Here is a 17,974-nt window from a genome sequence, read left to right on the forward strand (position 1 = left end):
CAGACAGATGTTATATTTCAGCATGCTAAAATACCATAAACATTCATTTAAAATCATTTAATTTTAATTGCATTAATTTCATTTTTTACAATTTTACAGTTGAACATTAAAATTTCAAATTTATCTCAAGTGTCCTAAGTAACAAACAGGATGGCCATACAAGACATATCGGAAAAAAGACATCTGAATTGTAGATATTAAAAAACTGTAATATACATTAAGTTCAGTACAATCAAAAAATTAAGTTATATTGAAGCACCATGTTAAGAACATATTAAAATAAATATAATTAATACACTGGCTTTTTATAGACCAAGGCAAGGCTTAACACAACTACGTCATAAACATGTAGGACAGCCCAGTGCTCTCTCAGGTCTGCACCTGTTAAAAATAAGAAACCAACAAACGCATTCCATATCTGACATGTACTGGGGAGGATATAAAAAAAAATAAAAAAAACACACACACACACACAATATACGTTCGGAGATGATGTCAGGCTTTGTGTCTTGTTGACCTACAGGACTACAGTACATTATAGTAACAATATTCTATAAATGTTAAGTGAGTCTGATTAAGGATCAGCTCCAAAGGGCACTAAACATCTCTCTAGAGTAATACAAGTGGTAACTAATTAATTATGCATTGGCCCAAAGTACCAAAGCAATACCCAATATGATACAAAACCCCATGAATCTAATATAGACAAATGCTTGGTGTTTAAAAAAAAAAAAAATAAATAAAAGCATCCAATGCCAAAACACATTTGTGCTTGAAAAGTGTGTGTGATTTGTGTGGAAAAGATGGGATGCTATTCAAATAAATGACATCACAGTTGGTAAAGATGCTGACATTTCTGTGATTTGTATGCATTTAATGTAGCAGCTGCTACGGTTCTTTTATGACATGCAGAAATCCCCTAAACCAAATACAGGACACCTGAGAGCTGCTCAAAGTATGTGTTTGTCATATGTTGCACAAATATTTGTGCAGTCAATGGTGCACACTCTTATTCAACTTGCCAGATGGGCATTTAAACCCTAAATTAAAAGCACATGATCCTTGCTCTGGTCCTTCATGTGCTAACCCACTAAGCTGTGCAAGTTGCCAGCCAAGCTTATTTTTCTCGCATATGATCGGACGCATGTTCTTTTAACAACTGCAATCTAGACGCTAACTCTGAACTGAAAAGGCTAGGAGGAAATAGAGAGAATTTCCACATTGCGGAGAACAACATCCCCATCATGTGACAAGTCTTATGCATTACAGGACCAACAGAACATCTATTTTCCTCTGTTTTAATACAGAAACCACTAGCATGAAAATATGATCTTCTATAATAACGTACTAAACAAAATTCATCATGTAGCATACAAATAATTAGGCAAGTGTGCTAATAAAAAATGTCTTTAAATATTTCAAGAAAACTCTGTTTTGATGCTAAGAACAGGACATTTTACATAAATTTGTAAATTTAGTTTTCAGTGTAATAAAAACAAAAAGAACATCTTACATTGAAGTTGTTTAAATAAATAAAGTCTCAGCATATTAACGACAATTGGTCGTTATTAATCAGTATATTGAAGGTCCAGATCCACTGTACCGTCAGTCACCACAAGCCTAAGTCTCTTAGGCTTGCGATCCGTTATGGGAGTGCTTTGCGAGTGGGAGGTGGAGAAGTGTAGAGAATTACATGGGTGAGTTCCGGTCCCCTGATGCTGCTGATCCCTACTGACTTGGCCTCCGTGGACTTTAGACCCTGCAAACCTACTCGCAGAGGGAGAAGGCGAGAAGTTTGAGGGACCACATGCTTCTACAACCAGCCTTCCTTGAGTTCCCGAAGGCTCCATAAGACAATGGTAAGTGTAATTTGCAGGTCCTGAACCAGTATAATTCAAGCTTCCACCATCCTCACTGTACCCCAGAGTCACAGAATGATCTCCGGTGAAGTTCACTACGTAAGACTGGTGAGGAGGTTGACCGTGTTCAAAGGTGGTTGACTGAGTTTTAAACAAAGGGACCTCAGGGACTGAGGATTCTCTGTATCCCAGATGAGGACTGCTGTGCTGCGACGCAGGAGGTGAAAGCGAGGAGCTGAAGTTGAAAGCAGAAGAATCACAGTGAGAGATGTTTGAACACATCTGATCCTTATTGGGCTGGATAGAAGACACTCCAGAAAGTTGAGTGTTTTGAGTGGGAGCCACAACAGCATGAGGTTTTTCCAATCTTGAGGGTTTGCTTTGTGTTGTACTGTAACATTGAGAACCTTGGGATGAGGAAAATAAATACGTGGAGGGCAGGCATGGATCTTTATCATTCCTTGTGATCTGGGGCTTTATGTTCTTGAAGACGTTTGTTGTGGTTTTGCTAGAGCTGATGAAATAAACTGGGTGAATGCGATCACCTTGCTGACCAGGATTAGTAGGGTACTGTTTGGACGGGATGTTCTTTGTTTTTTTTTGCAGATTTTCAGCCAATCTTGAGAACTCAGCATTAGGACATCTAGCAGAAGACTCTTTTCCACTGTGAGAACTTGATGGACCCGGACAAGCATAGATGCTTTCCATGTTGTTGTGGGATTTCGAGCTGCCTGCAGCCATAGAAATTCGACAAGCATTCTGGCCTTCCTCAGTTTTCGAGACATTCTTGGGGTTTGGAAAAAAAGGAAGCTTCTTGTCACTGCTACGAAAAAGTGCATTACCAGAATTGAATGCACCTGGATAATCAGCAAGTGAGGTTGACTTATTTCCTACGTGAAGTGAATGGAAGGGTGTAACAAGGTTACTGTGAGGTCCGGCACCATGCAGACTGTGTGTTGACAGGTTTGGAAAGACAGATTCGGATTTAGCTTTGGAGCTATGCAAGTTGAGCGGACCATGAATGTTGTCTTTAATGTCGATTTTAGCAAGGTATGACTCCGAGGACTTTGTGTTAATAATGGAATCAAGAAAGTGTAACTTTTTATCCTGAGGATGAATTCGCACAGTTGAGTGCCCAGGCTGTTTAGCACTTGTAGATGCATTGTTAAACATTGTCAAGTCTTTGGGGAGAAACTGTAATGCTGAATCTTCCTGGACCTGGAGCTCTATGGGAGTTTTGGACAACTCGCCATCAGACAAGTACAGATCTTTCTCAGGGTCTTGAAGTGGAGCAGAACTTGTGGCTGTATTACACAGCTTATCTTTGAAGAACAGTTGAGATGCACCAATAGATGAGGATGTGTCAGACTGAGCAAACACAATATCCGGGAAACATAGCTCCTCACCACTACTAAAGTTACTCACTGGGCTTGGCGATCCTAGGTAAGGGGTCTCCGGATTCCATGCATCAGTGGGACTTTGAGAGAAGGGGCTGCTGAAGGACCCGGTGTTATGTGGTTCACCAGGACAGTAATCTATTAAAGAGCTTGCCAAGTTGTTTTGTGCAGGCATCTGATCATAACTTTCGAGATTTAAACATGGAAAGTCAAGCACATCTTCAGAATAGTTACTAAAGCTACACTCCGTGGTAAAGGGAGAAATGGAAGGAGACTGAACCTGAGAAGAGGTTATACTGGTGTTAGTGGGCACACTTTTCTCACATACCTGTGACTGGCTCAGAGCCTGGAGTTTTGACAGACTTTTATTAATCTGAAACAAATTGTGGCTCAAGCAAATGTCATCCCTTCCTTTGTTGTCGGTTCTAATAACTCCAGTCTTAAAACTATTGAGACTGTCTGACACATTCTCCCTTACATTGTCTTTTGCTTGAATACTCCCACTGACATTACCAACCCCTGCCAGCCCATCATAACAGGGAGAGTAAAGTGACAAAGGTGAAAGGGATATTGGTAAGGGTGAAGTCTCAAAACTCAGTGGATCTCTGAAGGTACAACTACGCCCCGCCATTAGTTTCTGGCATTGAGACGGGTTTTCCTCTTTAACTTTGCCGAGAGGCATCTGTTCTACTATTGCTGCTGTAGAAAAGACAGATGTTAATTTCTTTGGCTCCCTGTGCAAAGTATCAGTGCTTCCATCTTCATTTTGAGCTTCTTTCCACTCCACCTCCCACTTGCCTTCAGCTCTCCTGCACAATCTAATCAGAGGTAACGGTTTAATGTCATCAATGTCCACCTCAATTTTTGGACTAGATGATTTTTGTTGTACCTGCTTGTCAGTAACATCACTACTGTCTTCAACAATTTCGTTTGGTGTACTAACGTTTTTGTTAATGTGAACAGCTGATACTTTTTGTTGTCTTTTACATGGCTTAGCAGCGCATTCTTTTCTGCAATGTTCTAGGACGTCTTGAACTGCTTTGGTGGCTTTCTCTAAACCTACGCCATTATCGGCCTCCCCATGACCCCGAATCCTCTCCATTTCTGCATTTAAAATTGAGACAGTATCCAAAATGGCACTAAAAGGGTCAACTAAAGCCAAGCATTGCTGTGGGCTTGACTTGTCCACAACACTTTTTGCCTCATCCGTACACTCCATTGCCCACTCCTTTCCCCTTTTTCTCTTAAGGCGGATTCTGACATTTAACCTCTGCTCTTCTTCCGTCTTATCCAAATCATCTGAGGTAGACCACTCATCCTTAATGGCATGTTCAATATTATCCGTGATCTCACAGTCCCCTGGTCCTTTATTTCCTCCTCCTAATCCTTTGTCACTTTTCTCTCCCATATTGCATTTGACTGCTTCTGTAATTTCACTCTTAGGGTCATTGATTGTCCTCTCACAAACATGTACTTTACTCGTGCTATCCCTGTATTCAGGAACTCTGACACTGTTTTTCCCTGGTCCACGATGAGTACTCTGAAGACCTTTACAGTATTGTTTAGCCGAAGTCTTTATCAACTTGGATGAGCCACGCTTTTTGGACCCAATGCAAACATTGTCTTTGAGAGATAAACTTGATTCTGGTATTGAACATTTCATTAATGTTGTATCCACACTGCTGCTTTCGCGTGGCTTAGGTAACAGATATTCCGAGTTGGGTTCTTTGCCTTTACTGCCATCAGTACACGGTGTTGCAGGTACATTAACATCCTGTTCTGGGTCTGTATCAAGCGATTCTCGAAATGCCCGTTTCTTTAGGGGAATGCTGCTCTGGGGACTATGATCCAGAGAAACCATGCACATGGATGGGGGTTCTGAGGAATTCAAAGCGCTTTCTGACTGTTTCTCTTGAGTATCTTCATGTATATTTGACTGATCAGCTGCCGTGAGTCCTTGATTAGGGTGCTCATTTTTGTTATTAAGTGCATCATGCTTGTCCTTTGTCTCTTTATTGTCAGCAAGTAATAGTGTCTTCATATTATCAGCTTCTCCTATACCACTGTAACTGCACGGAGGTTGGTGGTCATTAGCATCTTTATCTTGTTGACTAAACTTGCAACTCAAACTCTTTCTAATATCCATCAGCAGTACCCTTGCCTCTTTAACAACAACAGTCCTGCTACCAAAACTTGCTGTTAACACTTTCTTTTTCAAGTAATTTCCTTCAACAATGACTTCTTCCTGCTTCTTGATGCTGCTTTCTTTATCTTGCACCTTAGGTACGCTTTCAACATGTTTTTGTTTCTTATCTTTGTCTGCTCCTTTCCGGTTCTTTACGGCATTTTCTGAATTTTTGGGAATTGTGACTTCAACAGATGTGACTGTTACAACTTTATCATCTTGCTTACCTTCAATTTCATACTCACTGTGGCTATCCTTACCATACACATCCACAAGTTCTTTCACAGCAGGTTGTGTGACTGCATTTTTGTCAGTCTCTAAATCACAAGTTACTTTTAAGTACTTTTCTGCACTCTCCATATTTACTGGTGTGAAATACAACTCCTTCACCCCTTTCTTACCTTGAATATTGCTTTCTTTGCTCCCATTAAATTTTGTGCTCTGCTGTACTGATGCTGCTGCTGTAACCTTGTCTCTTGTACTGTCTGCCTCCCTCTGACCTGTTCTTTCAACCTCTGGCTTTCCTGGGATAGCCACCCGTACCAGACTGACTCTGAGGTAACGATTTAACCCTGAGAGGAGAGAGACAGGACTATTAAGAGATGGTGAAGACAAGGAGGGTGTAACGCTTACAGCACTAGAAGAGACAGACTGCCTGTGGTTTTGCTTGTTATCCCCTGAGGTCTCTGAAGCTACACAAGAACTAACATCACCTTCCCTAGGAGCAATGGAACCGCTGATGTGTCCCCCGTCACCAGCCACTTCCCTGAGGCAATCCCTAAAGACTCTCTGCTGCGTCTCTCTGATCACCGTGCTCTCTGTTTGTGATGATTTGTCACTGTTAGTTCCAGTGTCTCCGTCAATGTGTACACATTTATCAGTACATGGTTTACCTGGAGTGATTAAAACAGGGTTAGTATTGTCCTTGGACTCAACCTCACTTCCTTTTTGCTGCTTCCCATCTTGTGTCTGAGAGTCAGAGCATTCATTTTGCCCTGTAGAGAGTTTAGAGTTCGATTTGATCAGTCTGGTCCTCCTTGTGTTGAATCCTGGGAGTTTAGATCGACTCCTTGCTTGGAGACTGCTCAGACGACTACGAAGAATATTCCTGGTCCTTGAGGAAATGCCCTGGTGGACAATTCTGACAGATGATGCATCAATGTTACGTCCCTTGGCCTTCATGCTGTCTCTTTCATGTACACTGGAAACACATCCAAGAGTAAAGGGTTTAAATCTAATGACAGGGTCTTCATTTAACATTTCTCCATCCTCATCTTTTCTCTCCTCCGGTCCATTTATGTTAGCACTACTGAGTGGTGGAGAGACAGATTTGCTGTTCCTTGTGATCCTCTCTGGTTTTGGTCGCTCTTTCTCAATTAGGTATAGCAGGGCCCTTTCTTTGCTCAAGGGATCTTTACAGCTTAATAGGAAATTTGTGCTGTGCTGATAGAGGCAGATGCTCAGCTCCTTTAGCTCGAGGTGAGGCAAAGATGATAAGAGGTTTTGTGTTTTCTTTTCCACCTGTTTGCATTGCTCCTCCCTCCTCCACCTATCAGTCTTTCTCATCTTGCTCAAAACAAGGGCGTTCCTCTTTGTCCGTTGGGAAAATGTATTCCTCATTGGCAAAGCTGACAAGAGAATGAGACAAGAAGAATAGACAGCCAGAGTTAAGTGATCGGCAGTAATGAAATTATAATAATACAGGTTTTTCATCACTTTATTAGGAAATTGCATGGGATGCTTAATTACATCCTTTGTAATTTTAAATTCAGAACATACACATTTCACTCCAGGACACAAGTAATAAGAAAATAACTAAATATGAATGGTATAACATGCATACCCGAGTTTGATACAGTGAGAAACGGCTTTGGGGTGCCATTTCCTCTATTCCTGTTAAGCCTTAGGTCGGTCTCTCTGAACTCATATTTCTGTCCTGAAGGATCCATGGAGCAAGCCACATCTGGTGACTGGTCTCTCTTCTTAAATGATCCCTCTCCTCTCCTGCATAGATTGGCATAATTAGTTATGATAAAAGCAGATTTAAAAGGCTTTTAAATTTATTTCTGTCATTAGAAACCTAATTGACATTAAACCCTAATACAGTTCAGACCAATTACAAGCATCCATTGAGATAATTGTGCATTACAGATCCAACATCACTATAATATCCAAAGCAGATGGCCTTGAAGCAGTATTAACGTATATTCTCTCACCTCTCACATGTGCAACATTCACACATTTCATTATTCTCCCCAAAAAAGCTGTCCCCATAGTAACAGGTAATCTCCTCCCCCGGCGAGATGGGCCGCACCACTTTTACACAAGCTCCATTCTTATCTCCAGGGACAAACTAATAGGAGGAACAGAAACAGTATGAGCAAATTACTTTTCAGTATACACTGTTTGACTATAATCCATTTAGTCATATGCCAGGAAACAAGTGAAAACAAATTAAGGAAATGTAATTTTAAAAAATGGGTGTTGCCATGTTAGGACTAAAGTCAGATAAAATAAATAAAAATAAAATACATACATTTTAAAAATGATCAAATGGATAATACACACTAAAAGTGAAACATTTGCACATTTTAAAATAATAGTACTGTATGTCATGCTATATGTGCGTTAACATCAATTTATATATAAACTACGGTTCAAAAGTTTGAAGTCAGTATGACTTTTTTTTAATGTTTTTGAAGTCTGAAGTCACCCAGACTGTATTCAAAGATAAATACAGTAAAACAGTAATACTGTGAAGTATTATTACAATTTTAAAAATCTGTTCTATTTTAATACATTTTAAACATTTGACTCCAGTCTTCAGAGTCATATTATCCTACAGAAATCATTCTATTATGCTGAATTGGTGCTCAAGAAACATTTCTTATTATTGTCAATGTTGAAAAACAGTTTTGCTGCTTAATTTATTAATATGAAAACAAAAACCTTTAATTCAGGATTCTTCAAATAAAGACTGATATCTTTTGTAACATAATAAATGCCTTTACTGACACTTTTATCAATTTGACGCATCTTTGCTAAATAAAAATGTTCATTTCTAAAAAAAAAAAAAGACTCCAAATCTTTGAACAGTAGTGTATTTTTTTTCTATACATGTCTGTGTATTTACATTTAGGACTACAATGACCCAGACTTAATAGTAAAAATAAATACACAGAGAGAGAAAATATGAGCTAGGTTTACATGCTTATTTATTTATATGTAAAAAATAATCAACAGTGTGTGAAATGATCTGTCAGTGCTTTAAGTTAACGCAACATGATTAGAATTTGTGCATATGCATAAAAGAAAACAGACACAGGAGAAATGTTCATGTCTGCAACAGTGCCCTTTAGCAGTATACTTTTTTGCTCTCTTCCCTTTACAACAGCACATTGTCTTAAGTTTATCTTACCACATGTCTCAAAGAACAAATACCAATTTCCAAGTAATCACTTCTGCTTGCATTATCATTGGTCGGGTTGACATGATACCAAAAGTTCAGTCATTCATACCAATACCAGTGAAATGTCATAATTCTTAAAATGTTGATACCATAGCAAAAACTGTTTTATTGAACACACTCTTTACTATTTAAATAAATAAAACAATAGTAAAAATAGTCTTCAAGTGTTTTTAAACTACATGAACAACAAAAAATAAACGACAAGAAACAAAACTAAGTGTTCTTAAAAGGCTTATTAAAACCACTAAAGCGATCCACACAAGCAAGCAGTAAACGGTTGTCATCTTTATCTTGTCAATACTGCTGTTTGATAATTATTAAAGAAATAACAGACAGTGACAGGTCTATTAGGCTGCATTTCACCATTTGCACAGATCTACTGTGATATACCAGATTCTTTTGAAGATAAGATGGGGATTTGACCAAGAAGTGCATCACACGCAGATACGCGATACCAATTACCCTAAGCACATCTCAACGCATCCACGCATCAGTCGACTGCGTGCAGATGTCGAATCGGTAATTTGTACTACAGAAAAACTGGTATCGTTTTATACATTATAGACGGAATACAAACAGGAAAACTGAAAGCAAAGCTCCTTAATCACTTCTATCAGATCTAGCAAGACCTAGTTAAACAAACTTTACAGACAAGTCTAACAAATCAACTTGTATATAATTGTACATTAAGGCTGCAAGATACACTACAGATATACAGGGTCTTTGAAAAGCTAAGCAATTCAAAAGATTCCCCACTAAAGCAAAACTAATAATATAGTATCTTACCTTGCAGTTGGGTCTGCAGTCTTCTCCCAACAATAAAAATGAAAGGGAAAAAAATGCACAATCAGATCCTGTACCTTACCACAGAACGAATTTTGAAAAAGAATATTACTTATCAGTATATGCATATGGGCTCTCTCACCATGATTGATGAAGGCAGCCGGCCCCAACCAAAGCTGAGCACATCTCTTGCGCATCGAGTACATGACGCTGAAGTCATTCACTCCTGCTCTGAGGACAGCACTATCCTCAGGGCTCAGCTCAGCTATACAGCCCTGCAGTACCTCCACCCGTTCTCCCACAAGCCTGGAGAATTCAAAATTTTTATATCCTTAAATATGGTGATTAACAGAATTTAAATAAGGAGATCAGTTTATTATGCGTTAGGATTAAATAATTAACATACAGTTAAAATGCTGATTTTTAATTTAAGATTGAAAAAACAAAAACAAAAACAATGATTCTAACCAGTGTCGGGTGGATGTGATTTTGGCTCCATTCGTTTCAGAAGAATAGCGGTTACATGGCTCAATGTTCACTCCACTGTCCAACAGAAATGCTGTCATATAGCGATACATCTAAAGAAAACAGATGAGCAGGTTAAAATAGTTTAAGCACACTGCCATATACATTAATTATATTACTTCATGTCAAGTAATATGCTGTGCTTGTCTTTAATAAAAGTAAAAGATTCATTTGGACCATTTAAGCATATTCAGTTCAAGACACAGGCTCGGGATTGTTGAAAGAAAGATTTCAATTAATCACAAAAATCAATATTTTCCCTTGTCTATGTAAGCCCAACAATGTTTTTGGTCTAGTACAGTCCTTATGTGCAGAGAGACTGTACTCATCATGAAGGCAAACAACTGATCTAGCAAAGACAAACATGTAGACAAATATGCTGAAAAAAGGCAAACCATCGTTACTACACTAGACACAACAACAGCTACTCATTCAAAACAATTCAAGCATTCCTACATTCCTCTTTGGTGATGAATGATGATTACACATGTTTGCAAAGCGCAAAAATGGACATTCAGCAATTCTGGATATGATACTCACATGCTGCTTTAACAACTCCTGTCGGTGTGAACCCAGCCCGGTGAAATAGCCACTGACCCATTCCCCATCCAACAGGGCATCAAAGGTGGCCTGGAAGTCATGTGTGCGTTTGAAGCGTAGAAGTGTCCCTCTGAGGTAACCCCATCGCCGGATCTCAGGGGGAGGACTTCATTCACATAATGTAAGTAATCAAAATTATGAATGGAAGAAATCATTTACAATACAGTTCAAAAGTCTGGAGTCAATAAGACTTTTTTTTTTTTTAAATAAATTAATACTCTTTTTTTTAGCAATGTCACATTAAACTGATCAAAAGTGACAGTAAAGACATTTATATTGTAACAAACAACTTCTATTTCAATTAAATGCTGTTCTTTTGAACTTTCTATTCATCAAAGTGGTTTCCAAAAACAAAAGGAAACTGTTTTTAACATAAATAATAATAATAACAGTAGTAGCAGTAATAATAATAATACTAATTATTATTATTATTATTATAAAAAAAACTGGTATCGTTTTATACATTATAGACGGAATACAAACAGGAAAACTGAAAGCAAAGCTCCTTAATCACTTCTATCAGATCTAGCAAGACCTAGTTAAACAAACTTTACAGACAAGTCTAACAAATCAACTTGTATATAATTGTACATTAAGGCTGCAAGATACACTACAGATATACAGGGTCTTTGAAAAGCTAAGCAATTCAAAAGATTCCCCACTAAAGCAAAACTAATAATATAGTATCTTACCTTGCAGTTGGGTCTGCAGTCTTCTCCCAACAATAAAAATGAAAGGGAAAAAAATGCACAATCAGATCCTGTACCTTACCACAGAACGAATTTTGAAAAAGAATATTACTTATCAGTATATGCATATGGGCTCTCTCACCATGATTGATGAAGGCAGCCGGCCCCAACCAAAGCTGAGCACATCTCTTGCGCATCGAGTACATGACGCTGAAGTCATTCACTCCTGCTCTGAGGACAGCACTATCCTCAGGGCTCAGCTCAGCTATACAGCCCTGCAGTACCTCCACCCGTTCTCCCACAAGCCTGGAGAATTCAAAATTTTTATATCCTTAAATATGGTGATTAACAGAATTTAAATAAGGAGATCAGTTTATTATGCGTTAGGATTAAATAATTAACATACAGTTAAAATGCTGATTTTTAATTTAAGATTGAAAAAACAAAAACAAAAACAATGATTCTAACCAGTGTCGGGTGGATGTGATTTTGGCTCCATTCGTTTCAGAAGAATAGCGGTTACATGGCTCAATGTTCACTCCACTGTCCAACAGAAATGCTGTCATATAGCGATACATCTAAAGAAAACAGATGAGCAGGTTAAAATAGTTTAAGCACACTGCCATATACATTAATTATATTACTTCATGTCAAGTAATATGCTGTGCTTGTCTTTAATAAAAGTAAAAGATTCATTTGGACCATTTAAGCATATTCAGTTCAAGACACAGGCTCGGGATTGTTGAAAGAAAGATTTCAATTAATCACAAAAATCAATATTTTCCCTTGTCTATGTAAGCCCAACAATGTTTTTGGTCTAGTACAGTCCTTATGTGCAGAGAGACTGTACTCATCATGAAGGCAAACAACTGATCTAGCAAAGACAAACATGTAGACAAATATGCTGAAAAAAGGCAAACCATCGTTACTACACTAGACACAACAACAGCTACTCATTCAAAACAATTCAAGCATTCCTACATTCCTCTTTGGTGATGAATGATGATTACACATGTTTGCAAAGCGCAAAAATGGACATTCAGCAATTCTGGATATGATACTCACATGCTGCTTTAACAACTCCTGTCGGTGTGAACCCAGCCCGGTGAAATAGCCACTGACCCATTCCCCATCCAACAGGGCATCAAAGGTGGCCTGGAAGTCATGTGTGCGTTTGAAGCGTAGAAGTGTCCCTCTGAGGTAACCCCATCGCCGGATCTCAGGGGGAGGACTTCATTCACATAATGTAAGTAATCAAAATTATGAATGGAAGAAATCATTTACAATACAGTTCAAAAGTCTGGAGTCAATAAGACTTTTTTTTTTTTTAAATAAATTAATACTCTTTTTTTTAGCAATGTCACATTAAACTGATCAAAAGTGACAGTAAAGACATTTATATTGTAACAAACAACTTCTATTTCAATTAAATGCTGTTCTTTTGAACTTTCTATTCATCAAAGTGGTTTCCAAAAACAAAAGGAAACTGTTTTTAACATAAATAATAATAATAACAGTAGTAGCAGTAATAATAATAATACTAATTATTATTATTATTATTATTATAAAATGTTTCTTAAGCACCAAATCAGCATATGAATGATATCTGAATGATCATGTGACACTGAAGACTGGAGTAATAGCTGATGAAATATCAGCTTTGCCATCACAGTAATAAAGTACATTTTTAAATATATTATAAACATTAAAAAATTACGAATGGTAATAATTTTTCATAAGTGTTTCCCATACACTGATTAATTTGTGGCGGCCCGCCACAATATCAAAATTGCCTGCCACAAATAGATTTTCCTAAAGTCTTTGATGTTGAATAAACATGAGCTCTGCATGTTTCAAAATCAAAACACGGGGCAGGTGTTTTTATTTCAATGCATCTTTGAAGATAACCGACCGTCTTCAGAAAAGCTTGGCTGTCATTTTCATTTAATCTTTCCTATAATAAAGTAGCGTTCATGAGCGCAGCAGCTGCTTTAATTACAGCTGTTACCGAGGAAACCGCTATTTCTGTCTCTACAAAACTGCCTCCTGCTGGCAGAGCATGAATTAGCTATTTTAATTAGCCCATTCAAACCAACGTGAAAATCGACTGTTTCCACACAGCAAACACGCAGAGCAGAGTTGTAAATGTGAACCGGTGTGTGTGTGTGTGTATATATATATATATATATATATATATATATATATATATATATATATATATATATATATATATATATATATATTTCCCCCTGGGGAAGTGCCGCCACACATAGAGTGCAGTGGCGAAGCTACGGATGGGCCCACCCACTTTGAACTGTGGCCCACCCAATGGGAAGTTGGTAATTTTCCAAATGGATATAATTTATTAAACTATAATAATAATAATAAACATCTTATTTCACTGTAACTTTATATATCTAGTTTAAAAATATATATATATTAACCGCTAGTTTTCATGGTTAATTACAGGCAGTTTCTTCATTTTCCCTCTTCCTATAGGCGCATACCATACACTTGTCAATTTATTTTTATTAATCAATGCTTTAGAAGTATTGGGTATTGTACCTTCGTGCTGTATTTTCTGTTGGCAATCTGACATGCAGTTTTCATATGCTACACTTTGCCCACCCTGTTTTATGTACGCCCACCCACTTAAACATGTCTGGCCTCACCACTGATAAGAGTGCAAGTCTGTGGGAAACACTGTAATATTACAGTATTTTTTTTTAAAATCAAATTAATGCAGCCTTGGTGAACATAAGAAACTTCTTTCAAAAATGTGAACCTCAAAAACTGACCATAAACTTTTGAAGCAGTGTATGTTTCACATTACTATACAAAAAAACAAACATATAAAAAATATTTTTCTTTAAATACCGTACATAAAAATGGTTGATCATGCATAAAGCATTAGCTCAATAAAAACAAGTATAATAAGTACCTTATGTTCATCTTATGGGTGCTAAACCCCAGTAAGGGATCCAGCACCAGACTTGTGGCCAGATCATCTGTCTCACAAAGCTCTCTCACACTCATTCTATAAGATCCCTCCATGGTCGCCCACCATCAACATGCTGGAACAAAATGAAGCTGGTGAGTAACACATTCAAACAGCTGCAAGTCACTCTGCTCAAGTATAATAGAGAAGAACAACAGCAATTATGTTTTTTTTTTCCTCAGAGATTTCTAAAAATATAACCTTCATCTTACAGCAAAAGACACCTATATAGAGCGGTGTTCAAAATGTCTGAGCCCACTAGTGAAAATACGTGTATTTTGTTCATTACAAATTCATCATAATAAGTGAAAAGTGAAGTTTTGCCCTAATGGCAGCAGTGGCCAAGCTGCACAAATGTTCTCCAGCATGATTTGAGATGATCCAAAGCGTATCTTGAGCTTCAATGGAAACATGAACATCTGACCATCTATACTAAGTCACTTGATCAGTCTCACAAATCTAATTATTTGATGTGCACTTGTAGCGAGTGACCCAGAAACGGAATATCTATGATTTATTTTACATCATAACCTTTTGTTTTTTCACTGTAAATCTTCATTTGTAGATTTGAATCCCAAATGATTTCCCCTCATTTTCATTGAGAAAAACTAGACTGTAATAATGACAGTAGTTGTGGTCAATAACACATGAACAGATAACCCACTAAATCATAAACAGTACACATTAAAGTAATAACCTCACTGCTTTAATACTGAAACAACTGAATAGTTTTCACCTTTACAAAGCACTTATTCATTCAGCTGTCAGGAATAATGTGTAAAGAGGTAAGTGGTATCTTGAACCCACATAAAAACCCCAGTTAGACAAACAGAATTCCCCCAAATGTCCCAGCTGAATTTCAAATTGAACAATACTGCTGAAATGTTAAGGGTTTGCTAGTTCCCAGCATGCATTGCAGCATGAACTAATCATGCTGTTATAGGATTGTTTCTATATCTCTTTTTGAACTTTTGTTGTAGTTTTGTCAATTTTCAGTTATTTTGTTGCAGTTTTGTTATTGTTAGTTATTTTGTGATATTAAGAGCTCATATATGTGTATCTCTATGCCTTTCTCACTCCCCCTATATATATATATATATATATATATATATATATATATATATAGAATGAACTAATCATTTTGCATTTAGTGAATGCATACATTTAAGTTGACAAAGAAGTGTTACTCAGAACAATTAAGACAATAGTTGAGAGAACCTAAAAATCTGAATGCACCAGATTTTGTCCACAATTACATTTTACAGTGTGTAAACAGCAGAAGAATAACAATAAAAAAATGTCTAACCAAGCAAAAAGATACCATACCTATTTCCTCAAGAAGACACTCGGAAACATAGAGCCAATGCTGAGTAAGTGTAATCAATCTAGCCCATTTATGACAGGAAGATATTTAGTGTATGCCCAAACGCTTTGGATGGATTTTGTCTTCTCGATAAAAAAAATGTAACAGTAAACATATAAAGCAATTGTTACATTACTCAGTTTACACATCCCCTAGATATAAAATGTTCTGTAATAATTTTTGAAAGTATTCACTGGAAGAGAGCATGGTTACTGTCTGAAAAATATTGTATTTGTAATAAAAAAAAGAGAAAGGTTCATTTTTTAGAGTCTACATAATGTCCATCCAAACAACTCCCAAACTGCTACTTTTGTTGATCTCTCTAACTCGTGTGTATTATGTGTAGTGTACCATTGCAATCAAGTTAAATCTCTTCAGGGGAATTTAAGTTGTTATCCATCTGCTTTTATAAAACCTGATTTAAACTTTTTTGCTTAAAGTTTAAATCATATTTCTTTACTTTTTTTCCATGGCAGTGACCATGCTATTGACCTTGTTGTTCATTTTTTGTTTCATTGTACATTTTTTATTAACAAAAACAAATTTCTCAAGACTTTGCCTAGATTTGATGTTTCTCGTGCTGAGATTTCCCTTATTGTAAAATCGCTCAAGCTCATTGATGATAATAAGAACAAAAAGAGTTAAACCCCCCCCCCAGAATGGAGTGTCTTTTTTTTTAACGCTTTCTCTTTCATTTTATGTTATTGTGCTTCAATGCAATGCTGTTTTTTCCTTGCAAAAAAAAAAAATATATTTAGTGGTCATTGCAGCTGCTTTACCCGATTTAGAGGCGTTGTTGTACATTGCATTGCATAGTGCTTGTTTGGTATAGTGTATTATAACCCTGTCGATTTTTGCTGCTCTCTTGCAAGCAAACATCCTCCTCTCGGGGATTAATAAACGTATAATCCTTCTCTCCACCGACAGGTCAAGAGTCGAACTACAAAGCAGCTATTCAGTCAGAAAACACTTCAGCACTTGAGTTGTAATCAAGTTCGAGCGTGAAAATAAGAGCTCCGGGAATGCGTGTAAACAGCAACTCAGCAAGACCTCTGGACTGTCGACTCGCGCCGAGATCACAGGCACAGCATAGAAAAAATACTATATACAAGGACTCTCAAAGGGTTAATAAAATAAGATTACAGTAAATATTACATGCCGCATGGTCTCACAGACACGCCTTCATCTGTCGTCAGGCATATTTGATCGTGCCAATTAGTAATTATTAAACAACATACATGACTAGAGGTCAAAGGATAATTGATTTTTCCAATTCATAACTGCTGGTTATTAATGGTCAGAGCCTCAAGGGGCCATTTATCACTGTCAGAGGAGCCGAGTTAACGGACTTCACCCCAAACCAAAGGGGTCCAGTTAGCTCACTGAACATAAGCGGACCATCGCGGTCCAAACTGAATCTTTAAACAGGATATACTTCACTTAGAATAAAAAATGATTTGCAAACGCGGCGCTAGCGTATCTATGTTGTATAATAAACAGAAGAGAGCATTTACCTGACGGGCTTTCCTTTAAATTTCCGCTCGATTTGTCCGTAGTGAAATTCGTCTGTAAGCTAGCAGGCTAGCTCTTCCTGTTGGCTACGAGCGCTGCTGCCATCTGCTCCTGGTATTCCCATATTCCATGATTTTTACGTTTCTGCTGCAGATATTTGATTGTAAACCAGAAAACCGACCGTCGAGTTGAGAGGATTCGGGTACGATACTAACATTAATTTTTCTATACTGCGTTTGTTTTCGAACGTAGAAGTCTCGTCCTGGAGGTGAATTCAACCAATCCTTGACATCCATGGTCGCGCTCCTATTGGTTAGTGTGATGAGTGGCAGGGAGCTCGGCGTTATTCCTCTCATCCTATTGGCCAGCCAAGTTACACGGCGTTGAGATTGGCCTATGGGAGTGCAGATGTTGGAAATACCACGCGCTTCTACTAATCAGTGAAAGAGAAAGAAGCCCATTCCCCGCCTCATCTCTTTAACTGTGTCCTGTTGACCTCCTAGAGTTATGCAATATGATAGTAGGCTGTTTATTGGGCAAAATCATAAATGCATATTTAATGGCATTAAAGGGATAGTTCACCCAAAAGTGAAA

General features: G+C 37.6%; 1 protein-coding gene across 2 annotated transcripts; it reads right to left on the minus strand.

Annotated features, from left to right (window-relative positions):
• Nucleotides 1–464: 464 nt before the first annotated feature.
• Nucleotides 465–17,675, minus strand: LOC107563992 (serine-rich adhesin for platelets-like). Of its 2 annotated transcripts, XM_016248975.1 has the most exons (10): nucleotides 17,383–17,675; nucleotides 14,449–14,581; nucleotides 12,573–12,738; nucleotides 11,976–12,085; nucleotides 11,650–11,813; nucleotides 11,511–11,530; nucleotides 7,658–7,794; nucleotides 7,285–7,445; nucleotides 6,155–7,069; nucleotides 465–6,013 (listed from the first exon to the last, which is right to left on the minus strand). In XM_016248975.1, the coding sequence occupies exons 2-10, from the start codon at nucleotides 14,559–14,561 to the stop codon at nucleotides 1,569–1,571; spliced, it is 6,231 nt and encodes a 2,076-aa protein (XP_016104461.1). In that variant the 5' UTR covers nucleotides 14,562–14,581; nucleotides 17,383–17,675; the 3' UTR covers nucleotides 465–1,568. The 2 variants fall into 2 exon arrangements, with proteins under 2 accessions (XP_016104461.1, XP_016104460.1); XM_016248974.1 differs by lacking the exon at nucleotides 11,511–11,530 and adding an exon at nucleotides 9,697–9,716 and having other exon boundaries at nucleotides 465–7,069.
• Nucleotides 17,676–17,974: the final 299 nt, after the last annotated feature.

This window comes from Sinocyclocheilus grahami, unplaced genomic scaffold, assembly GCF_001515645.1.
Source record: "Sinocyclocheilus grahami isolate Dianchi unplaced genomic scaffold, SAMN03320097.WGS_v1.1 scaffold901.1, whole genome shotgun sequence".
NCBI classification, from domain to species: Eukaryota; Metazoa; Chordata; class Actinopteri; order Cypriniformes; family Cyprinidae; genus Sinocyclocheilus; species Sinocyclocheilus grahami.